This window comes from Cajanus cajan, chromosome 2 (genome assembly GCF_000230855.2).
Source record: "Cajanus cajan strain Asha chromosome 2, NIPB_CcT2T_4, whole genome shotgun sequence".
In the NCBI taxonomy this organism is placed as follows: Eukaryota; Viridiplantae; Streptophyta; class Magnoliopsida; order Fabales; family Fabaceae; genus Cajanus; species Cajanus cajan.
In genome coordinates this window covers 65,920,484-65,943,339 of record NC_138518.1, presented here as the reverse complement: position 1 = coordinate 65,943,339, position 22,856 = coordinate 65,920,484, and the positions used below count along the sequence as shown (strand labels likewise).

The 22,856-nt window shown below is 32.7% G+C and overlaps 1 protein-coding gene across 1 annotated transcript; it reads left to right on the top strand.

Moving 5' to 3' along the window:
* Window positions 1-11,884: 11,884 nt before the first annotated feature.
* On the top strand, window positions 11,885-20,730 carry CAD1 (MAC/Perforin domain-containing protein). The gene is made up of 6 exons (XM_020352009.3): window positions 11,885-12,343; window positions 13,597-13,835; window positions 14,830-15,025; window positions 15,266-15,449; window positions 16,762-16,916; window positions 19,900-20,730. Exons 1-6 carry the CDS (start codon window positions 12,071-12,073, stop codon window positions 20,527-20,529), a joined length of 1,677 nt encoding a protein of 558 aa, XP_020207598.1. The 5' UTR covers window positions 11,885-12,070; the 3' UTR covers window positions 20,530-20,730.
* The last annotated feature ends 2,126 nt before the right edge of the window (window positions 20,731-22,856 follow it).

Here is a 22,856-nt window from a genome sequence, read left to right as displayed (position 1 = left end):
GGTGGTTTTCTAATTTTATATTAGAAGCGGGTCCCACATAATAATAAAATAATATTAAAAGTTTAGGAGAAATTACGAAAATGCCATTGGGACTTTCCTATAAATAGGGAAGCTGAAAATCATAATTTTCATCCCAAATCTTCTTCTCTTCTCTCTTCCTCTCTTATACACCTTGAGATCTGTTCTCGGTAGTAGTAGTCTCCTAATTCAAAGGAGTAAGTTATAGAGAGAGAAGTGTTGTAATTTCCTCCCTTTCAGTAAATAATATTTTTACTGTGGTTATTATCTCCCTTGTCTCTTTTTTCTCATCTCTTATTTTAGCTGTGAGTAACTATTAAGCCTACTCTGGACCTAACAGTGGTATCAGAGCCACTAGGTTGTTTATTATTCCGCTGTGGTGTACATTGGTATAGTATCGGAGAAAATTCTTAGTATGCTCTGTGGCTGCAGTATTGTCTGATCAGTCACATCAGAAAAGAATTATTCTTGTTACTGGATTTTATCATTGTTCCAGTAGGCGGTACTATTCTAGTGGAAGTTACTTAAGTCGGTTTAATAGAAGAAATTATGGCAGCAAAGTTTGAGATAGAGAAGTTCAACGGGAACAATTTTTCCCTGTGGAAATTGAAGATAAGAGCAATTTTGAGAAAAGACAACTGTCTTAAAGCAATTGAAGGCAGGCCATCAGATATTACTGATGAAAAGTGGAGAGAAATGGATGACAATGCTGTTGCCAATTTGCACTTAGCAATGGCTGATTCAGTTTTGTCGAGCATAGCAGAGAAGACAACTGCAAAGGAGATTTGGGACACGCTCGTAAAATTATACGAGGTCAAGTCACTTCACACCAGAATATTCTTAAAGAGGAAACTCTACACTCTTCGAATGAGTGAGTCCACAGCAGTGACGGACCACATCAACAATCTGAATACGCTATTTGCTCAGCTTTCAACAGCTGATTTCAACATAGTGGAAAATGAACGTGCGGAGCTTCTACTTCAGAGTTTACCAGATTCATATGATCAACTCATCATCAACATAACAAACAATAATGTTGTTGGTCGTCTATCCTTTGAGGATGTTGCCGGAGCTATTCTTGAAGAAGAGTCCAGGCGAAAGAATAAGGAAGACAGACTGGAAAGTTCAAAGCAAGCAGAAGCTTTGACGATGATGAGAGGAAGATCAATGGAACGTGGCTCCAGTGGGAGTCAAAATCATGGTAGATCAAAATCTCGAGGAAGGAAGAACCTCAAATGCTATAATTGTGGCATGAGAGGGCACATGAAGAAAGATTGTTGGCACAAGAAGAGTGGAGGAGGGAAGAATTCTGAAGCGTCAACCTCTCAAGGTTGTGTTGCTAGTACCCAAGAAGATGGAGAAATATTGTACAGTGAAGCAATAAGTTCTAGAGGCGAAAAACAACTCCATGAATGTTGGATATTGGATTCAGGTGCAACCTGGCACATGACTCCAAATAGAGATTGGTTTTGCACTTATGAATCAATCTCAGGAGGATCCGTATTTATGGGAAATGATCATGCTTTGGAAATTGCTGGAGTTGGTACTATCAAATTAAAAATGTATGATGGTACTATTCGTACAATTCAAGGGGTACGACATGTGAAGGGCTTGAAAAAGAATCTATTGTCCATTGGGCAACTAGATGATCTCAAGTGCAAGATCCACGTTGAAGGTGGAATCTTGAAGGTAGTTAAAGGCAATTTGGTGGTGATGAAAGCTGAGAAGATCACATCAAATCTATACTTGCTTTTGGGAGAAACGTTGCAAGAAGCAGATGCATCAGTTGCAGCAATAAGTCAAGAAGAGGCAACGATGATGTGGCATCGTAGACTAGGACATATGTCAGAGCGAGGCCTGAAAATTCTTGCGGAACGTAATCTCTTGTCAGGGCTTAAAATGGTAACCTTACCATTTTGTGAGCACTGTGTGACAAGCAAGCAACATAGATTACAATTTGCCAAAGTAACTACAAGGAGCAAACACATACTTGACTTGATCCATTCTGATGTCTGGGAATCACCAGAAATTTCCATGGGAGGAGCAAAATATTTTGTATCATTTATTGATGATTATTCCCGGAGATTGTGGGTGTACCCAATCAAAAAGAAGTCAGATGTGTTCCCAGTATTCAAGGAATTTAAAGCACAGGTGGAACTTGATACTGGAAAAAGGATTAAGTGCTTGAGGACAGATAATGGAGGAGAATATATAGATGGTGATTTTCTGGCATTCTGCAAGCAAGAGGGTATCAAGAGGCAATTTACAGTTGCTCATACACCTCAGCAGAATGGGGTAGCAGAGCGGATGAATCGAACTCTCCTAGAAAGGACAAGAGCTATGTTGAGAACTGCAGGATTAGCCAAGTCTTTCTGGGCAGAAGCAGTAAGAACTGCTTGTTATTTGATCAATCGCTCACCATCAACAGCAATTGGTTTAAAGACACCAATGGAGATGTGGAGTGGAAAACCATCTAATTATTCTTCATTACATGTGTTTGGATGTCCTGTGTACGTGATGTACAACTCCCAAGAAAGAACAAAGCTGGACCCAAAATCCAGGAAATGTATATTCTTGGGTTATGCTGACAATGTTAAGGGGTATCGCTTGTGGGATCCCACTGCCCGCAAGGTTGTTGTTAGCAGGGATGTAGTGTTTGCAAAAACTGAACTGCAAAAGGAGCAGGAGAATGACAGCACTATCAAAAACACTAGTATAGTGGAGATAGGAGGAAAGTCTAAAAAGGATGACACCTCTGAAACAGAACAAGAGCATGAGGAACAAGAACCAGATGAAGCCAATGATGAAGAAGTTCAACAAATAAGACGTGAGAGAAGGAGACCATCTTGGCATTCAGACTATGTTATGGCAAGTCATGATGCGTACTGTCTCTTAACTGAAGAAGGAGAACCATCAACCTTTCAAGAGGCGTTGAGGAGTTCTGATGTTTCTCAGTGGATGGCAGCAATGCATGAAGAAATAGAGGCCTTACATAGAAATAAAACATGGGAACTTGTTGATCTTCCAAAAGGTCGAAAAGCCATTGGTTGCAAATGGGTCTATAAGATCAAACGTGATGACAATGATCAAGTGGAGAGATATCGTGCAAGATTGGTGGTTAAGGGATATGCTCAGAAAGTGGGCATTGATTTTAACGAGATATTCTCGCCAGTTGTCCGATTAACCACAATCAGAGTTGTTTTGGCTATGTGTGCTGCATTTAATTTACATCTTGAGCAACTTGATGTAAAGACTGCTTTTCTTCATGGGGAACTCCAAGAAGAAATATATATGCTCCAACCAGAAGGCTTTAAAGAACAAGGAAAAGAAAACTTGGTTTGTAGGTTGACCAAATCTCTGTACGGTTTAAAGCAGGCGCCAAGGTGTTGGTATAAGAGATTTGATTCCTTCATTATTAGCCTTGGTTACAACAGACTGAGTTCAGACCATTGTACGTACTACAATAGGTTTGATGACAATGATTTCATCATCTTGCTGTTGTATGTGGATGACATGTTGGTGATAGGCCCCAACAAAGATCAGATCCAAGAATTAAAGGCACAATTGGCTAGGGAGTTTGATATGAAGGACTTGGGACCAGCAAACAAGATTTTAGGGATGCAAATTCACCGAGACAGAAAAAACAGGAGGATTTGGCTTTCTCAGAAGAATTATTTATTGAAAGTCTTGCGGCGCTTCAACATGCAAGACTGTAAGCCAATTTCGACCCCACTTCCTGTCAATTACAAATTATCCTCAAGTATGAGTCCTAGCAACGAAGCAGAGAGGATGGAAATGTCTCGAGTGCCGTATGCATCAGCGGTGGGAAGCCTTATGTATGCCATGATTTGTACGAGACCAGACATTGCACAAGCAGTGGGAGCGGTCAGTAGGTTTATGGCAGATCCTGGTAGAGAGCATTGGAGTATTGTAAAGAGGATCCTTAGATATATCAAAGGAACCTCAGATGTTGCATTATGTTTTGAAGGATCGGAGTTTTTTGTCAAAGGCTATGTTGATTCAGATTTTGCAGGAGATCTGGATAAAAGAAAATCTACTACTGGTTATGTGTTTACACTTGCTGGAGGAGCAGTGAGCTGGTTGTCTAAGTTACAGACTGTTGTAGCTCTATCTACTACAGAAGCTGAATACATGGCAGCTACGCAAGCATGCAAGGAAGCAATCTGGATTCAAAGGTTACTGGAAGAACTCGGGCACAAGCAGGAGAAAATTACTGTGTATTGTGACAGTCAGAGTGCCTTGCACATTGCAAGGAATCCAGCCTTTCATTCCAGGACAAAGCACATAGGAATTCAATATCACTTTGTTCGTGAAGTAGTAGAAGAAGGAAAAGTGGATATGCAGAAGATCCATACAAAAGACAACATAGCAGACGTAATGACAAAGCCTGTCAACACTGACAAGTTTACATGGTGTCGATCCTTATTTGGCCTATTGGAAACATAAGCAACATGAAGTATCAATAAAGAAGAAATGGTGTGAAGATATGATTAACTTAATCATAATCTTCAAGTGGGAGAAATGTTAGGTACAGCTGCGTACAGCTGCCACCACCTTTCGGTGGTTTTCTAATTTTATATTAGAAGCGGGTCCCACATAATAATAAAATAATATTAAAAGTTTAGGAGAAATTACGAAAATGCCATTGGGACTTTCCTATAAATAGGGAAGCTGAAAATCATAATTTTCATCCCAAATCTTCTTCTCTTCTCTCTTCCTCTCTTATACACCTTGAGATCTGTTCTCGGTAGTAGTAGTCTCCTAATTCAAAGGAGTAAGTTATAGAGAGAGAAGTGTTGTAATTTCCTCCCTTTCAGTAAATAATATTTTTACTGTGGTTATTATCTCCCTTGTCTCTTTTTTCTCATCTCTTATTTTAGCTGTGAGTAACTATTAAGCCTACTCTGGACCTAACACTCATCACCAAGGGCACCCTGGTGCAAATGCCTTGGCCACGTGGCAAGCTAATACCAGCCAAAGATTCAAGAACACTGGACTTTCCTGAAGATTGGTCACCAACAACAACAATAGCAGGAAGCTGAATTCCCTCTTTTGTAATGTTAAGGCGCCTCAGGTTTTCAACTGCATCCAAAACTGGACGAATTTTTTCATTATAAGATGAAACTATAGGTGCAACTATAGCTAGTGGCTGTGGTTGAGTAACAACAATAGCTTTACTGGGCACAGCTCTTAATCCTCCAGCCATTTTCACGTAAAAATCACAAAGTTGGAAGCTATAGAGTGAGACTGTGAGAGGTATTGTTTGGTATGCTTGAGCTTGTTTTGAGTGAGGGCATTTTGAGCTTGAATGCGTATTTATAGAGAAGCTAAGGGGAAAATGAAACGAAAGGACCGCTTGGTATCTTGAAATTAAGCACGCGTGCATGATTTGAGCTTTTCATGGGAATTGGAGTTAGTAAACTGTTGGGGTCTTCCATGTATAGGAAATTGAAAGGGTTCCTCTCTAAATGCTTGCATGGCAGTAACCGCTCTGTATATATGAAGGAAAAACGAAAAATCTTACATTCATTCATGATTCAAGTAGTAAAACTTGAAGGGAATACGGTGATTCAAGTATTAAATATTTCGTGTTATATATATATATGATGAGGAGAGTTTATAATATATATTTAAAAGTAAAAATATACAATCATATTAATTTAAATATAAAAAAGTATATAACTATAATGATAATATTAATATATTCTTAAGAAATTAAAATGATAGTAAAAAGTTAAATTTAATAACTTATTGTATTTGATAATTTTTTTTAGTAATTAATATAATAAGATATTTCAAAATCAGAATTAAAATGGGTGTTTATTTATTTTTTAAATAATAAAAAATGTTTTTCTTTTTCGTCATGTGCCTTATTAAATAACACTTCAAATTTATATGGGTTACTATTGCTTTTCCTTTCTCAAAGGGTTGTGCCATAAACGAAGAATGTGGGAAATACTTACCTTGTGTAGCCGCCATTCGTCAAACTTGTGTAGCCAATACAAGTTTCATGGCTTTTACGTCTTTAAATCTTTAAATCTTTCTTTTGGCAAGACAACTTCTAGAGACGAAATTTTTGCAACCTGATCAACGTTGAAGTGAACTAATATTATATAATGAAAAGTAAAAGTTCAACGAGTAATTTATAGTTTACAAAACAAATATATTTATATATATCTATATATGTTATGTTTTTAGTTTTTTATTTATTTTTAAAATTTAAGTTAGTTTCATTATTTTTAAATGGTTCAATTTGATCTTCTAATATTTTTAAAATGTATAATATTATCCTTTCACCTAATTTAACATTAATGATATTAATGACATTAGATGAAAAGACAACATTTAACACATCTTTTAAAAATTGAAGAACTACATTGAATTATTTAAAATTATTGGAACCAAATTTAATATTTTAAAATTAGAGGGGTTAAATTAAACAAAAATTCATCTAACATTTTTTTGTCGAGATAAATTTGAATGTTCTTTTACCTATTCAATAATTTCTTTTATTAGATATATTCTTTTTCCATTTTGGATCATTTTTTTAATTCAAAGTACTCAATTTTTTGTCATTTATACAGATAAAAAATATAGATAATCTTTTATTTATTTATTTAATTTGATCCTATTAATTTTAAAATATTTAATTTGGTCTCTATTTTTTTTTTAAAAGTTCAATTTATCATTTCATCTAATTTTATTAATGTAGTTTGTATTAATTTAGATACAAGAATAATATTTAACATTTTTTTAAAATCAAATGACTAAACTAAAGCCTTTAAAAAAATAAGATTAAAATAAATTTTCAAATAAATAAAAGACTAAAAAATATAATTTATTCATTTTAGTTTAATTGTAATGCCGTATAAATAGTTTACTAGCATATTATTGAAAAGTGTTAAACTTGATACTAAGAAAAAACTAATAATAATACTCTAACTATTTTACGTCTTAGTTTGATTCTATAACTTATATTTTGGTTTAATTTAGTCATCAATAATTTTTTTCATGACAGCTTTTAATCTTTTATAAACTTGCATTATAGTAATGTTAATGTTACTTCACCAAAATTTCGTCCAAGATACTAAATTATCTCATTAAAGTCTCTATTAGAGTTAGTCTATTGAAAAGTTTGGATAACTTTGTTTTTAAAATTTATTGTCATCATTATATATAAAAAATATTAATGAGAATTTAGTTGTAATATTTTTTTTTCTTCTCTTTTTTACTTGAGAAATGTTAGGAAATACATCCTTTAAACATATTTTCTTTAATTAGTTAAAATTTGTTGAAATTATAAAATTTGATAAGTTTTATATTCTATTTAATGAAATTTTTTTTATCATGATTTTGTAGTTTTGAATAAACTTTCACCAACAAGATAGTGAAATGTGTGGGAGAGTGTGCTTCTAAAACTTTTTTTCTTACTATAAAGAGTGAGATAATAGTTAAACCATATGAATTTATATATATATATATATATATATATATATATATATAATAAGTATTTTCACATATATATTAAACATATGTATTGGTTTGTGTTTATTACATTGTATTTGGTTAAAGAAAAAATAAATGAAGAGAAAAAAAAAGAGAAGAAGAAGAGAAATGTGAGAAAATGTAAAAAAAATAGAGTAGAAATAAAAGTTATTTGATAAGAGAGAAATGGAAAAGAAATAGAGTGAAAGTTAATTATTTTTGATATTTTATTTAAAAATAAACAAATATAGTATTATAAAAAATTTATTTAAACATAATAAATATTTTTATTATAGTCATATTATTTTTAAAAAAAAACTATAATATTCATAAATAAATTTATTTTAAAATATAAATGAAAATTGTTTTTTATTATTATATTTTTTTATTTTTTTTACTTTATTATATATATATATATAACATAATCACTCCTTTTATTTTAAATATAATAAATAAAAATTATATTCATTATTTATTATCATTAGCATTATTTAAAATTATATGATTATTATTATTTTTATCTCAATAACCTCCCCACACTTTCCCTAATTATAAGTGACAAAATAGGTTACAGTTTGTGAGTTGATTTGTTGGCCCGTAAAAATATTGGTGGATTGGGTTAGGTATTCTAGTCTGTTACCTTGCTTGACTCATCTTGCTTAGTTTGCTAGCCTGTCGGGCCAAATGGTGAGTCGAGGGCCGACTTATCCACTAACCCACTTTTTTTTTAATTTTTTTTTATTTACTATTTTTAATGTAATTTCAATTAAGTCACTTCAGATTTATTTTGTGTATAATATATGATTTATTGTACAACAAATTTGTTGTGCATTTGATTTATTTTATTATATATAATTTGAGATTTTATTATTATTATTTAGATACACTAATTTATGTAAATTCTTTAGATATTAAAAAAATATGTTGAAAGAGTAACTCAAAATAAATATACATTTTTTTCCTTTTTCATTTTTTCATTTTTTAATTTTTTTTTGGCAAACTGGCCTGCCAACCCGCCCTTAGGCGGGTGGACCAGGGTTTGTGGCCTATAGTCTTCTAGAGGATTAGTTTAATCCAACCCATTTTTGACGAGCCAATGACAAATTGACTCATTTTGTCATCCCTAAATGGGTTGAGTTGTTGATTTTTACTTGTTTAAAAGCAAGTAATGATGTCATCATAAGCTAATGACATGTCTGGTTGGATTGGTCATAGGTCTAATTCGTAGTTAAATCATATGTGTTGAGCTAGTAAGATCAAATGCAACAATATTAATGTACAATGCAAATAAGCATGGTGATAAGTGTCCATTTTACTTAGAAAAAGTAATTTTTTTAACACTTATTTAACTAGATTTAAAAGAAAAATATGTTTAACTCCTAAAATATTCAAAGAATCAAAAGGATGTGCAAATAGGTTAGCTTGTGAAGAGTTGATAGATTTTTGACTTATGAACCCTTATCTTTTATGCAGATTTGATCAAATCTCAAGATCTCAAAATTTTTCAAATTTGCTCAGTTGATCTGCATGCGTTTAGTGGATTAGAGATGGAAAGTAATGATCTGTTGCAAGAAAAATTTTCAATTATTTGTAAGTGGCTGAACATATTTGGTCCAAAGAAACAAGAAAATTTTGATTCAGAAAGGGCTCACTGAATCATATTTGGCTCAATAGATGGAACTTTCTTTATCTTGAAGAATTCAAAAATCTGCTTAATTGTTTGAAAAGGGCTAAGCGAATTTGTTATGTACAACATACTCTTTTTTTAATTTCTTGGACATTTATAAAGGACAAAGAATGATAAAAGAAAAAAATAATAGAACAAAACACAGAGAGAAATAGAGCTGAAAAAAAAAGCTTCAAGAAACATCTAGGGACAAGGATCTTGGGTTCATCTCTTCCTTCTATAATTTCTTTGTATATGGAGATTGCTCTCACCACCTTGAGTTGCCAATCTTCTCTTTTGTTGGGATTGAATGTAATAATCACACTCTTATGTAATTCTTTTAATTTATATATATGATACTCTATTATTCAGTGTTAGTGATTTGATTTTATTTTTAATACTTGATGTGAATTGATCACTCACCTTTTGATTTGTGATTTAGACTTTAAAAAATATTTTCTAAATCCAATTTGAAACAAACCACCTAATGATTCTAAAGGTTAGGAATAGATTTAAAGTCATTATTTGAACAAATTCTTAAGTTTAATGCAAGGACTCTAATTTGATAAACTGAGGAATTGATTATTAAATTAAAATCCTTAAAAATTCTAAAGACAAAGAATTAATTTAAAATGACTTTAAAAATTCAATAATACTAACTGATAAAAATCATATGTAAATAATCTTAGGAGTGTATAGGAGTTAAGTGAAATTCAATCTCAATAATTTTTCTCACTGTATTCTTTTCAAATTTGCACTTCCTTTTTATTATTAGTTTATTTACTAACTCAATGTTGAAATGGAAAACAATATATTTATATTTAACTGTAAATCTTTATTTTACAGGATTTAATTAGGATATCAAAAATTATAAAATATATTTCAAATCCCTATGCATACGACAACCTGCATTTCAAAATTATATTACAACAAACTTAGTATGCTTGCTAGAAAATTCCAACACTTGTGTTAGGTAAGTAAGATCAAATGTGCATTGGCAACAATGCTTTAAACACTATGCAAAACCTTTTCATATTGCTTGAAAAGCATGACTACATGGACTATGTCACCTATTTTCATTGTTTCAAGGGAAAACCAATGACATCGTCACAAATTAATGCATGTCTGGCTTGATTAGTCACATATTTGATTCTTGGTTAAACCAGTCAGGTCGATTATTCCAATCCAAGTTTTAAAATATTGTTCCTTAATTTATTTCCTTCTCATCTTTAATGAAACACACTCGACATTATTCAACAAATTTCATCACATATTCACATGCACACTTTACCCTAATATCTCTCTTTTACCATTACACATTATATAAAGATCAAAGCAAAAAACATAAAGGGACTTCAATGAAGTGGTTGTTTTTCACTTTCCATGGAAAACCCTTCATCAACCATGAAATTAATGACAAACCTCAATTCAAGCACTAACCTGTTCATCGTAATAAAAGTATGGAGTTGAGATAGAGCTAAATTCTATCCTAACTTGTCAAAATGATTGACTAAAATCAAAAGCACCAAAATCACCATAAAAACATAATCAAAGTCATTAAAGCTTTATTTTAGTAACAAATAATCAAGAAATCTCACTTTTATCTTATACCTTATTATCATCAACTATAACCAATTGTTATCTTAAATGCTCACATAGAGCCATTTATAACATCTCATCCTTTTCATTGCTAACCATATGAAAACTTCATCATCTCCTTTAAATGCACCATATTATGTATGGTTAAAAAATGCTTCTATTCTATTTTTTTCCTTTCTATTTAATTTTGATTAGTTTATGAGCAATTTAACATCTTTATAGATTACTAGGATTGACCTAATAATGAGAGATCAAGATAATACATATTAAATTATAAATTTAAATTTTGATATTGTCAATGTGATTCTGATGGATAAAAAACATATGGACAATAATAAGACATCAAGTCAAAATTTATAAAATCTAAACTTATCTTAAGTATGATTATGAATCTCAAAATTTATTTGAAAATTTGAGTTGTCTCAAAAACTTATTTTAAAATTTAATTTTAAATATTATAATAATTCAGTTGTTGGACAACAAATTTAAGAGAGACTTAAATAAAAGCTTAAAACTTAATATATATTAATTTGAGTGGTATTAAATTCTGGATCTTTAAATAAAGTTTTGAATTCAAATTTTATATATAAAAATAATGTGATTGGAAGAGAAAAGACTTTATTAAAAGTAGTAAAAAAAATTTATATTAAAATTTAGCATTGGTAAATTCAATTCATGCCAATAATATTCTTAAAAAGAATATATTTAACTAAAAGAACTTTTTAAAATCCCAAATTCAACCTTTCTATTAAATAGACTAAGTAAAATGAAACCTAAAAAAGTCAGCTTATGAACTCTGGGCAACTCACGCAACTGATTTCCACTCTTAAATGAAAGTTAATAGAAAGATAAATATGATATAAAAATCCAAGTTAAAAAGAACATGGAATGATAAAAAAAGTCAAATGAAAACATGGAATAAAATCAAAAGACTAAAATGGTAATTCCACTTAAAAATAATCCAACTTTTTATAAATCACAACACATCTCACCTTATTAATACTAGTACTTGATGGGCCAAACCAAAGTTCAAAAGTGAAGAATTTTCCAGTCAACTCCGAACAGATTACAATAAAAAAGACGCGTTTTGAGACATGATTGTTATTAAAGTCAAACGCACGTCTCTTTAGAACAACAGGAAAAGCAAAAGAAAACCAAACAATCTTACAAACAAAGGAAGAGAGCTTCAGTTTGGATGCTGTTGGAGACACCAAAACAAAAGTGCAACCAATCAAACCATTTCCTGTTTCTTCTGCTGTTCTGTTCATCTCACACACCACAATGGAAAACCCAACACCAACATCCTCAGATTCTCTCACTTCCACCCTTTGCAACTCAATCCAAGCTCTGGGGCGTGGCTTTGATGTCACCTCTGATTTTCGGCTTCTATATTGCAAAGGGGCACCTGGCTCTAGGCTTGTTCACCTTGATGAGGACCGTGTCACCGATCTTGTTCTCCCTCATGGTATTGTTCTTCCAAATGTCTCTTCTGACATTCGTTGCTTCCCAGGGAAGAGTTCCATGGAGAAGATCCCTGTATGCAGCTTCCCTGAGGTGATTTCTTTTTACCCCTTTTCTTGCTGGATTTTTGTTTTCTGACCTGATTGTCGTGTGTAATGGAATGTATTTTGAGATTGGGAAGAAAAGGAATCTGGGGTGTGACAAATTTGCAGTTTTTGTCATGCAGGGATTTCCTTTTGCTTTGTATACCATGTTTGATTTTGAGAAAGTAAATTTGGTTGCGAAAATGGGAATGATGGTGCTGCTAATGTGTTACTAGTTTCCTGACATAGGAACTGTGTGGTTTAAAAATGAACTATTTTATGTCCTCTTCCGCGTGGTATTTTCTTTTTGGAAATGATGGGTCAGTGGTTATGTAGACTGATTGTATTAAATGATGTCTGGGATTGGTTTATGATCAAGCATAACTTTTTGGAAGTGTTGTGTGAGGATTTGGCTAATGTGCACTTTAAATGGATGAGAAATGTTAGCAACACACTCTTTTGAATACACTCTCAATTATTAACTGAAATTTGTAAGAAAATTACAAATTTTGGTGGTTCCATTTCCCATTTAATGAATTTCTGTTTTGATTTGATTATTTTCAATAAATTTTAACTAACATTAAATTGTGTGTTTGTGAGTGTGTTGCTAACACTTCTCTTAAATAGTAAAGTCTGTTTGCTTATCTCCAGCAGGCAGCAAGGCACATTTTATCATACAACCTGTGCATGTTACTACTATGTTGTTCCTTGTAGTGACACTATTTTTTGAAACAAGCATCTCAGCCCTAGAAGCTGTAGAGATACTTTTAGAAACTATTCAAAGGATATATTCTCGGTAGAGGAAAAAAATTGGATTCATTTTTAAATACCCAATATGCTGAAGAGTGATGTAGCAAATTCTTTAAAAATATGGGAGTTGTAAAGTAGCTGATAAGTTGGGAATTGGGATTTGTACTCTACTTGTAGAAACTATTTCAAGACAGCTTAAGTAGTATTACAGCTTTAGCTTTTCTCAAAATGATGGGTCACTTACGTCACTGAATAAAATATAGTTTGTTATTTGTTAATTCCTTTTGGACATTAGGAATTCCTGCTTTTCAATTATCTTTTTGTTTTGCAACTTGTTAAAGGTCTCGTGAGATAAGATAGATGGATAATCTGAGCAGTCTAGTTGGTTTGAGAACCCATATATTGTTCACATAGATTCTATTATACTCGCATGCATTGTAATGTTTGAGCCTTGTATCAACAAAGTCTCTCCATCTTTTGTTTCTTTACCATATTTGATGATTGGCTTTCCAGATGGCAAAATGTTTCAATGAGAAGTCAGGCCTAGCAGAACAGATTCCACTTGGAAGCTTCAATTCTATGTTCAATTTTACTGGATCCTGCACAGTTGATTCAGCAGCCACAAAATCCCTTGCGATGGTTGGGCATTTCATTCCTCTGTTTGAAGTTAAACTCACCAATCTGAATTTAGTCTTGAAGGAAGAAATTAAGCATTCTGTTCCTCACTATTGGGATCCAGCATCCTTGGCTAGGTAAACATGTTTCATTGTAGCTGCAAATAATATTTATTCTGTTTTCAACTTATTGTAGAAAATGTTTTTGGTTTGAATTTTTGAATACCGAGAATTTTGTATGTTTAATAATTTGTTTGGATACAAGCTTAGAAGAGTTTTTGAGAACTTTTCTACTGAAAATAAGAGTTTTTTTTTTTTTTTTTTTAATGGAGAAGCTCTCCAAAGCTCTTTTAAGCTTGTATCCAAATACACTTTAAGTAGATTTTATTCATATAAACACATACTACCAAGTATACACTTATGCCAGGTTTTGATTCTTGCACTATAGAGAAGAAAAACATTTTTTTGAAAGTTATCAATAGTGCACAATAATGCTGCTATCTTGTGTTAACTCTGTCCAGTCCTGGATTTTTTGGCTCAGTTTTGATTTGATTTTCATTTCAACTTACTTCAGTAATTGTAAATTGTAAATTCTAAAACTTGATTTGGAAATGATTACTAATGCATTGCTCAAGTTGTGATTATGTAGTTTTACTAACTTTCTTTCTTGTTGGGGAAATCATAGATATATGTATTCTTATAGATGTGCTCTTTTACTCATATGGAAGGCTTGTGAAACAAAAGTTTGATGTGCTATATACTTGTCTTATTATATATGATTTTAAATTACTAGTTACTTTTCTGAATGCTGGATGTTACACCGATATGTAAATTGAAAAAAGCCAACTTCAAATATACCTTCACAGGGTATCAAGAATAAGTCATATACTTTCCATTGGACAATACAATTTCACCTGTTACATGTATTTATCTTTGAGACCCAATATTTTATGTTTTAGACACAGAAGTTTTTCCTAGTTTAGGTACAAAATCAATAAAGATTGTACAAGCCATTGTTGTAATCGGACTTGCCTTGATTATACAAAAGACTTATATGCCTTATATACTATATCTGTTAGATTTGATGTACAGGGTCAAGTACTAATACATAATTTCTTTCCTTTCTTCTTAGTTTTATTGAAAATTATGGTACACATATTGTTACATCAGCAACAATTGGTGGGAGAGATGTCATATATGTCAGGCAGCACCAATCATCTAGTTTGTCGCCCTCAGACATTGAGAATTACATAAAGGACATTGGAGATGATAGGTTTCATGATGGCCAAAATGTATCTGGTCCCGGTCCTTTAAAATACAAGGAGAAGGTTTGTATAAGAAATGCCTTTTCCCTATGATTACTCACTGAACACATGACATTTTTCTACCTGTAATTATGTATTAAACTTGCCCTTCTTTATTCAAAATAGGTTCTGGGATAGCCCTTGTTGCATCATTTGATTTTTGCTTCCTATTGCACTCTCTATCTCATTGACAACTATGTAGTCACTGATTCCATACATAAAGTACAGGAATCCGATGATGTGAGTTTCATTTTCTTGCCGCAGGATGTCACTGTCATTTTTAGGAGGAGAGGTGGGAATGATCTTGAGCAAAATCACTCTAAATGGGTGGAGACCGTAAAACTCGCACCAGATATCATTAACATGACATTCACACCCGTGGTTTCTCTTCTTCAAGGAGTACCTGGTGTTAAGCATTTGGATCGTGCCATTGATTTATATCTCAAATGTAAGTTCTAATCCAATTATTAAGATTGTGGAGTTAACTTTATTTATTGGTTATGATAAGTATTCTGAGGTAATGCACTCAGTGACCCCTAGAAGCACTTAAATTCATAATCTGTCAAAACATAGGTAAAATGCTGCTTGAGAATTGAGATATAAAACCATTGTTGGGCGTCCACTTAGTAGCTTAAGCTTTGAAAAGAGTTGGTCTTTCATAGGGCACCACAGCGTCTATGGTCCTATGATTCAAGATATGATACGGATCCACTAGTATCTGATATTTACGACTATTCCTAAAATATAAAGGATACAACATTTGTATCCAAGGTAAAATGGGCTTGAGCATTTGCTTCATGATGAAAGGACTCCACCATGAAGGGGCATGTTAGTTTGTCTAGTTTACTTTAGTGCCTTAATCATTAATTACTTTTTTCCCAGTAAATGTTTATTGTCTAAGCTAATTGAAATAATATTCTTCAAAACTTTCCAAAAAACAACAACCAAGCCTTATCTCACCAAGTGGGTATGCAAGTGAGCTACAATAATCAATTAATGCTTTTGGGCATCATAATCCAAGTTTTCAGTGAACAAGGTATTGTTAATGGTTTTTTCAAACAAATAAAGGTATTGTTAATAGTTTATTGGTTTCTCCTAATGTTTTCTTAATTCATCCTCTGCTACTTTTAATCAGTTACCTTCTATTCAATACTTTGTTCATTGGAATGTCTACTCATGTCTTCTTTTAAACGTAATCAAAAGAGAAAAGTAAAAAATAATAAATAAATTTAAAGAAGACACAACTTGTGGATAATTTGATGAGTTCTCCATTAGATATGCAGCCACTTGATTGTTTGCCACCTAATTGATTGATATTGGTTAAAGTTATTCAAATCCTTTTTACAATTTAATTAAATCAGCACCAGATCTTGATGGAGAGTGAATGATATTAAGATGATGGATATAGCGGTCACAAAGATGACATTTGATGATTTTCCTCCTGCCTGTATATATGCTGTAGCCCTCAGCAAGTTTGTGGAAATTTGAAAATTTCTTGTTATTTTCTTACACTTGCTTACTTTTATGAGTGCATAACTGCATATATGTGGGGTTTACCTACGATGTTAAAATTTGGGAGTAATTGTTTTCAATTCAGTAAGCCAGAAGCCTATTTATAGATTTACTTGAAATTTATGGACATTCACATTTTACATAATGATTTCAAGACTAGTTTGATAAATAATACTGAAGAAATATAGATATATGTTTCTGTTGTTTTACATAATGTAGATAATTCACTTGTCTTCTATATCCGCCAGACAAACCTCCCATTGAAGATCTACAGTATTTCTTGGATTTTCAAATAGCTCGAGTGTGGGCACCTGAGCAGACCAATCTACAAAGAAAGGAGCCTGTCTGTCCTTCCCTCCAGTTCAGCTTGATGGGACCAAAACTTTTTGTTAGTTCAGATCAGGTAATGTTAACTAAAGCTTGATTACACATAGCGAAATTTGTCAAATAGAATTAGAGGGCGGCTTCTATATAATTTACTTAGGCATATGAAAGCATCGTATGAGTTATGACCCTCCCATAAACTATTTAAATGGATCTCTGTACATTGAAAGATTAGTATTTGGCTTTAGCTGGAGCTCTAAGCCGGAGGATACCTTGGGCACAAAAACAAAAGGCTTTTCTTGTTTTTTGCAATCTTGTTTCAGTAAGTTTCACAGTCTAAGCTTATGAATAAGCCCTCATATGACAAGTTCTTTTTGAATAATTACTTACATAAGCTATTTGCTTAAATGTGCCAGTATTCACAAATTCCTTATAGAAAATATTCATAAAAGTATTAAAACTGTGTTTCTATTCCTATTTGAGTGAATTGAAACTATCTATCAGGATGGTTGTTGAGATTTCCGTTGAAGTACTTTTGTTATAATTGAAATTTAGTTTAATTCTATCAACGGTCTCAAACACGGCAAGTATACCGGCCGTTCAAGTAGTAAAAATATCGTATCCACAGGGATTAGAAGGTAAAATAAGCATTTATTGACTATTCGTGACTAAAAAATAATTCCAATTTCATAATTTGTCATGTGAATTCAAAGTTAAGACTATTGGAATGAAAGCTGTAAATAAATATTGGTTTGTGAGTGGAAAGGGTAGAAATGATTTTATGGTTTTGTGAGATTGTGGGGTCAGATTTCACCAAACGTCAAACTAATGAATCCTTAATCTCTTGTTAAATTCATTGCTTAGTCAACCCAATAGTTTACTCAAACCTAATCCCTTAGAGCAAGAGCCTAGATGTGGATATTGAATATCAATCCCTTGAGTACCCAATATCTACATCCGCATTACGGGTTAGGGTTTAAGACTACTAATGGGCTAAGCTCCATTCCTAGATACATTTCCCACTAGGCATTTGTTTCAGAGCTAGTTTCAAGGGTTATTTTCCAATACCCAATGGAACCTATATCATGCAATGAGATTAAATCCAAAGCAAGCATTAAGAATAGAAACATAAACAACAATGAATGAAACAACATGTATATATATCATAAAAACCGTAAGGATTACAATAGAATTCGTTGGTTACATCTAACCCCACAAAAATGGGTGAAACCACTCAACAAAGAGGGTAAATACAAAATAGAGATGAAGGGAGAAATGAAGAACCGAAGGAAAGACCCACACACGAACGGCTCCAAGCTCCGGGAATCCCTTCCACAGCTCCCAAAACGCGCCCAATGTGTGAATGGGGGTTTCTCCCCCGAAAATGGCTTCAAATACGAGCTTGGGGAGTCAGATTAGGGTTTCGCGCCCGGCGCATAAGTCTTCGCGCCCGGCGCGGGGCCTTCCAGATACTCTCTGCCTTAGGACAAGCCCGGCGCAATTCACATTACGCCCGGCGCAATGGCTCCCAGAGACGAAATACTCTGCTTTGCTCGCCTGGCGCGGATCACCTTGCGCCCGGCGCAGAACCTCTTCTCTGCTCCTTAGCTTCTTAGATTTCCAATCCTAAGAGTCTTCAACCCTCAAGTCTCTAGCTCAATACCTGCACAAAAAATGAGATGTATTAAGGTATTGTTAGCTAAATTTGGGTTAGTTATATCTGCACACAAAATGAACCAAAAAGAGAACAATTATATTGCAATGGTTTAGAGGATGACCGGAATTTGTTTAATAAGTCTCATCCAAAAAGATGTAAAATTGAGACTTAACAATGGTTCATATTCTCTTGTGGTCTACATATATTATTGATGACATATTGACATTAAATTGAACAAGCAAACCAATAAATTGAGAATTTGAATTTGCCTGGTTCCCATTTTAATGTGCGAGAGTTTTACACGTAAGTTTTTTGTTTGTTAATGGCCTTATTTATGATCTTCTGGGTAGTGTTCAGCATTGATTCTTAATGTGATGCGAGTTAATTATAAAACTAGTGAAATTGACTTCATGATTTTACAATTATCACGTGTTAGAATTGTGAAGAAAAAAAAAATATTATAAAAATCCTTAAATCAAATGACATGACAGAAGTTAGCTTGTGCCAAAAAATGAGATTTTACATCTCTAAGTTGTAGCATCTCTTTTATGTGTGTCATACTAGGGCTCGTCAGTTTTGAAGAATATATCATGTCTTGATGTAAAATTAGTAAATCACCTGGATTAATTTTTACGTGTGGATACTTAAAACTGGAGACATATATTGAAAATTAGGTGTTGAAACTGTGTACCTGGCTCCAAGGCTGATCCATCTTTCCGTTTGATCTTGAGAGTGAATTACTCTTTTTCTTGAGGATAAACGACTATATTTCTGATCACCAAACAAGTTTCATTCTAATTGGGTGACTAGAGAAGATTAGAGTAGGGTCCTTTTAATTGGCATTATATGAATAGCTCAGCCAATAATGTTGGTCATTTGCTACATTTGATGTTAACATAATAGTTTTTCATAATAATATTATTTAATAATTCAATAAACAATTCTAAACAATGGATAAACACTGATCCATAAACAAGGTAAAATAAAACAATGAATAAACCATCAATTTAATCTCTGAAGTATATCCCTCTCTCCTAAGTAGTCCTATAAAGTAATGAAATTATATATGTAGTCCCTACAGTATTAGTCTATTAGAAATCATGCTGCATAGTCCTTCAGGTATGAGAAAATATTTCAAATTAAACCCTCAACATCAGTAAAATATATCAGCGCAGGGATTAAATGGGTGGATTTTCAATACTTTAGGAATTAAGACCACTTATATAACTTCATTACTTTAAGGACTGTTTAGGGGAAAGAGTAACACTCGAGGATCAAATTGATGGTTTATTCATAAATCAACATATCAACATATGATGGAGTTAACATTACAAGTCTGCATGCATGTTTGGTATTTATTCCCCAGCCATTAGCCAAGTAACAACCATGTGACTTGATTTTTCAGGTAACAGTTGGACGCAAGCCTGTGACTGGGCTAAAACTTGGTCTAGAAGGCAACAAACAGAACCGGCTTGCAATTCATTTGCAGCATTTAGTCTCCCTCCCGAAAAACCTCGTACCTCACTGGGATGCACACGTGGCGATAGGCGCTCCTAAGTGGCAGGGTCCCGAGGAGCAAGACAGCCGTTGGTTTGAGCCAATCAAATGGAAGAACTTCTCCCATGTAAGCACTGCACCAATTGAGTACACTGAAACTAGTATTGGTGACCTCTCTGGTGTCCACATTGTCACTGGGGCTCAGCTTGGTGTGTGGGACTTTGGTGCCAAAAATGTGTTACACCTCAAACTTCTTTTCTCCAAAGTACCAGGGTGCACGATAAGGCGGTCTGTATGGGATCATAACCCTTCCACTCCTGGCTCATCATCATCATCATCATCGACAAAGAAAGCCTCTGATGACAAAAAGGAGGATAGTTCAAGCCACATTGGGAAACTGGCAAAAATTGTGGACATGACAGAAATGTCTAAAGGTCCTCAAGATATTCCTGGCCATTGGTTAGTCACAGGGGCTAAGCTTGGAGTGGAAAAAGGGAAAATTGTACTGAGGATAAAGTACTCTTTGCTTAACTACTGATTGGTTTTCTTCTTTTATTGTTTTGTTATTTCTTCCCCCCTATTCAGTAGAAACTATAGTCTAGCATTCTTTTGCACAGAAAATCTTTTGAATTACTTTTTAAGTAGATTTTATTTGTTAGTCAGCTTAGTTGAGGGTCATATGTGTTCTATACTTTGAATTCAATTTTGTTTATTTATTGTACAAGTGATATTGTTGGCAGATGTTGACCTATTGTTCTTATATGTTATACGTTTCTTGCCTGAGGACTTACTCAAATTATTTTGTTGGCTAGCGAGCTAACAAAAACTAAATGAAGAAACACAAGGGGAGAATTTTCAAAAAAGGAAAATTATTGGTTGCATTAGGTGTGTGTGTCTGTGTGAATTTGACAGGATAAAACACAGTATGATAATAAAATAAAATGAAAGGAATAATTGATTTAGCCATAAACAAGTTTTTTGAATTTGTTATGAGCAAAACATCTACGATTTTTGCCCCCAAAAAAATAGGTTTAGTACGAGAGGAAGTTCCCCCTATTTTATGTGGCAAACTATGATAACTAGTACTTCCTAAGCGAGGATTCATTCATTCGAACTTACCTTATGTAATTGTTATCTAAAATTTGAAAAGGGGGTTTAATTTTCATCGGATTTGTTTAAATAAACTTTCTCATAAACACTTTTAGGAGAAGAAAAATTAAAATAAGGTTTTTTTATGTAAGTTAAACAAATATTTTTAAAAAAATTAACACAAGAGCTGTTAGAAATTAATTTGTGCATGAATTAATTTTAATTTTTAGAATTTTTTAAAAAGTATTTCTGAATTTTTTTTATTTAAATAAATCCAAAGTTAGTATTGTTCTAGATCTACATCAACAGGGCTAAACCCAGTACAATCTAATAAAGAGTGGGTGGTCAAGCCTAAATCCTTGCTAGGCCCACTAAAGGCCCACTAAACCATTCTATGCCCAACTTAGAGGATCCTTATTCACCTACTCACACTATACTTGTCAAGGGACTCCCATAATGTTCCAAATTGGATGGTTGCACTATATTAACATAATAACATACTAGTCCCTATCTTAGAATGAAGTAGACCTAATCGTTTAGGCTTCACTAAGGACTCTCATTGGACACGGATTGATAATCATTGTTAAAATAATATTTAATCAACAAAAAGTTGAAATATTATCTCAATGTGTATATAAAATTAAAATAAAAATTTCACCCGCAAAAGGCAAAATTATATATGACCACTCACATGTTACCATCTTAGCAGCATACTATTATTCAGCCGGCTGGCTATTTGAATTTGTAAATACTATATTGACACATTACACATACGAGTGGCTCGAAGTCATAACAAGTGGGGTTCTGCTACCCCACCAGAAAGAAAAAAAATCAATAAAGCAAATTGTTGTAATTTTTATCAAATCATCGAAATTTATATATTGTATGACGTGAACCCTTGATATATCTATATCTGTTGGTATTCTTTTAGATTTTATGTAAAATATAATGACAAAACTTTATTTTCTTTGCGACACTCAAGATACACTGCCTCCAAAGAAGAAGTTTCTGTAGAGTAGCTTGGACTTGGTGCAAGAAAGGGGGAAAGTAGTTGAATAGGCACAATCAAGTGTTGGGAAGCTCTTGGACTATCCACAAGTTTTTTTCTAGCTGGAGAGTTGCTTTGGTTACATGCATAACATACAAAGAATATTTCAAATGCCAATATTTTGTGGAACTTCTTCGGTTCTTTCTATATCCCTGCTTCCATTTCCTCACTTTCACCATGGGATTGGGTCACAAATGAAGACAGTTAAGTGATAACTTTTTTCATAAAATATATGGTTCTTATATAGTTAAATCAATTTTATTTTATTTTGTTGAATTTAAATTTTACATTTTCTTTTTAATTAGTTCATCCTCAGTAATTCACATGTCACATAATTAAACATCAGATCATATATAAAGAATCATATCATAGTAACTAAAATGTCTTAAATTAAAATTAGTTTATGTATAAATTATTTTTTTTAATAAATTAGCACAATAGAGTTTTTATAAATTAACTTATATAAGTTGATTTTAGTTTATAGATAAATTTATTTAATTTTTTTTATAAGTATTTATGAAAAAAAAATATTGAAACAAGTCATTTAGAAAAATATTTACTATTTCATGTTGTACTTACAAGAGTATATTTCACATAAATCTAATAATAAATTACTAGAGTCAATCTAATGGTTAAAAGTTGAGATATAAATGTATGAAAATTTAGGTTTGATCTTTATAAAAGTAACATTAACAACTTGCTATAGCAAAGATATTTTAAAAATAAAA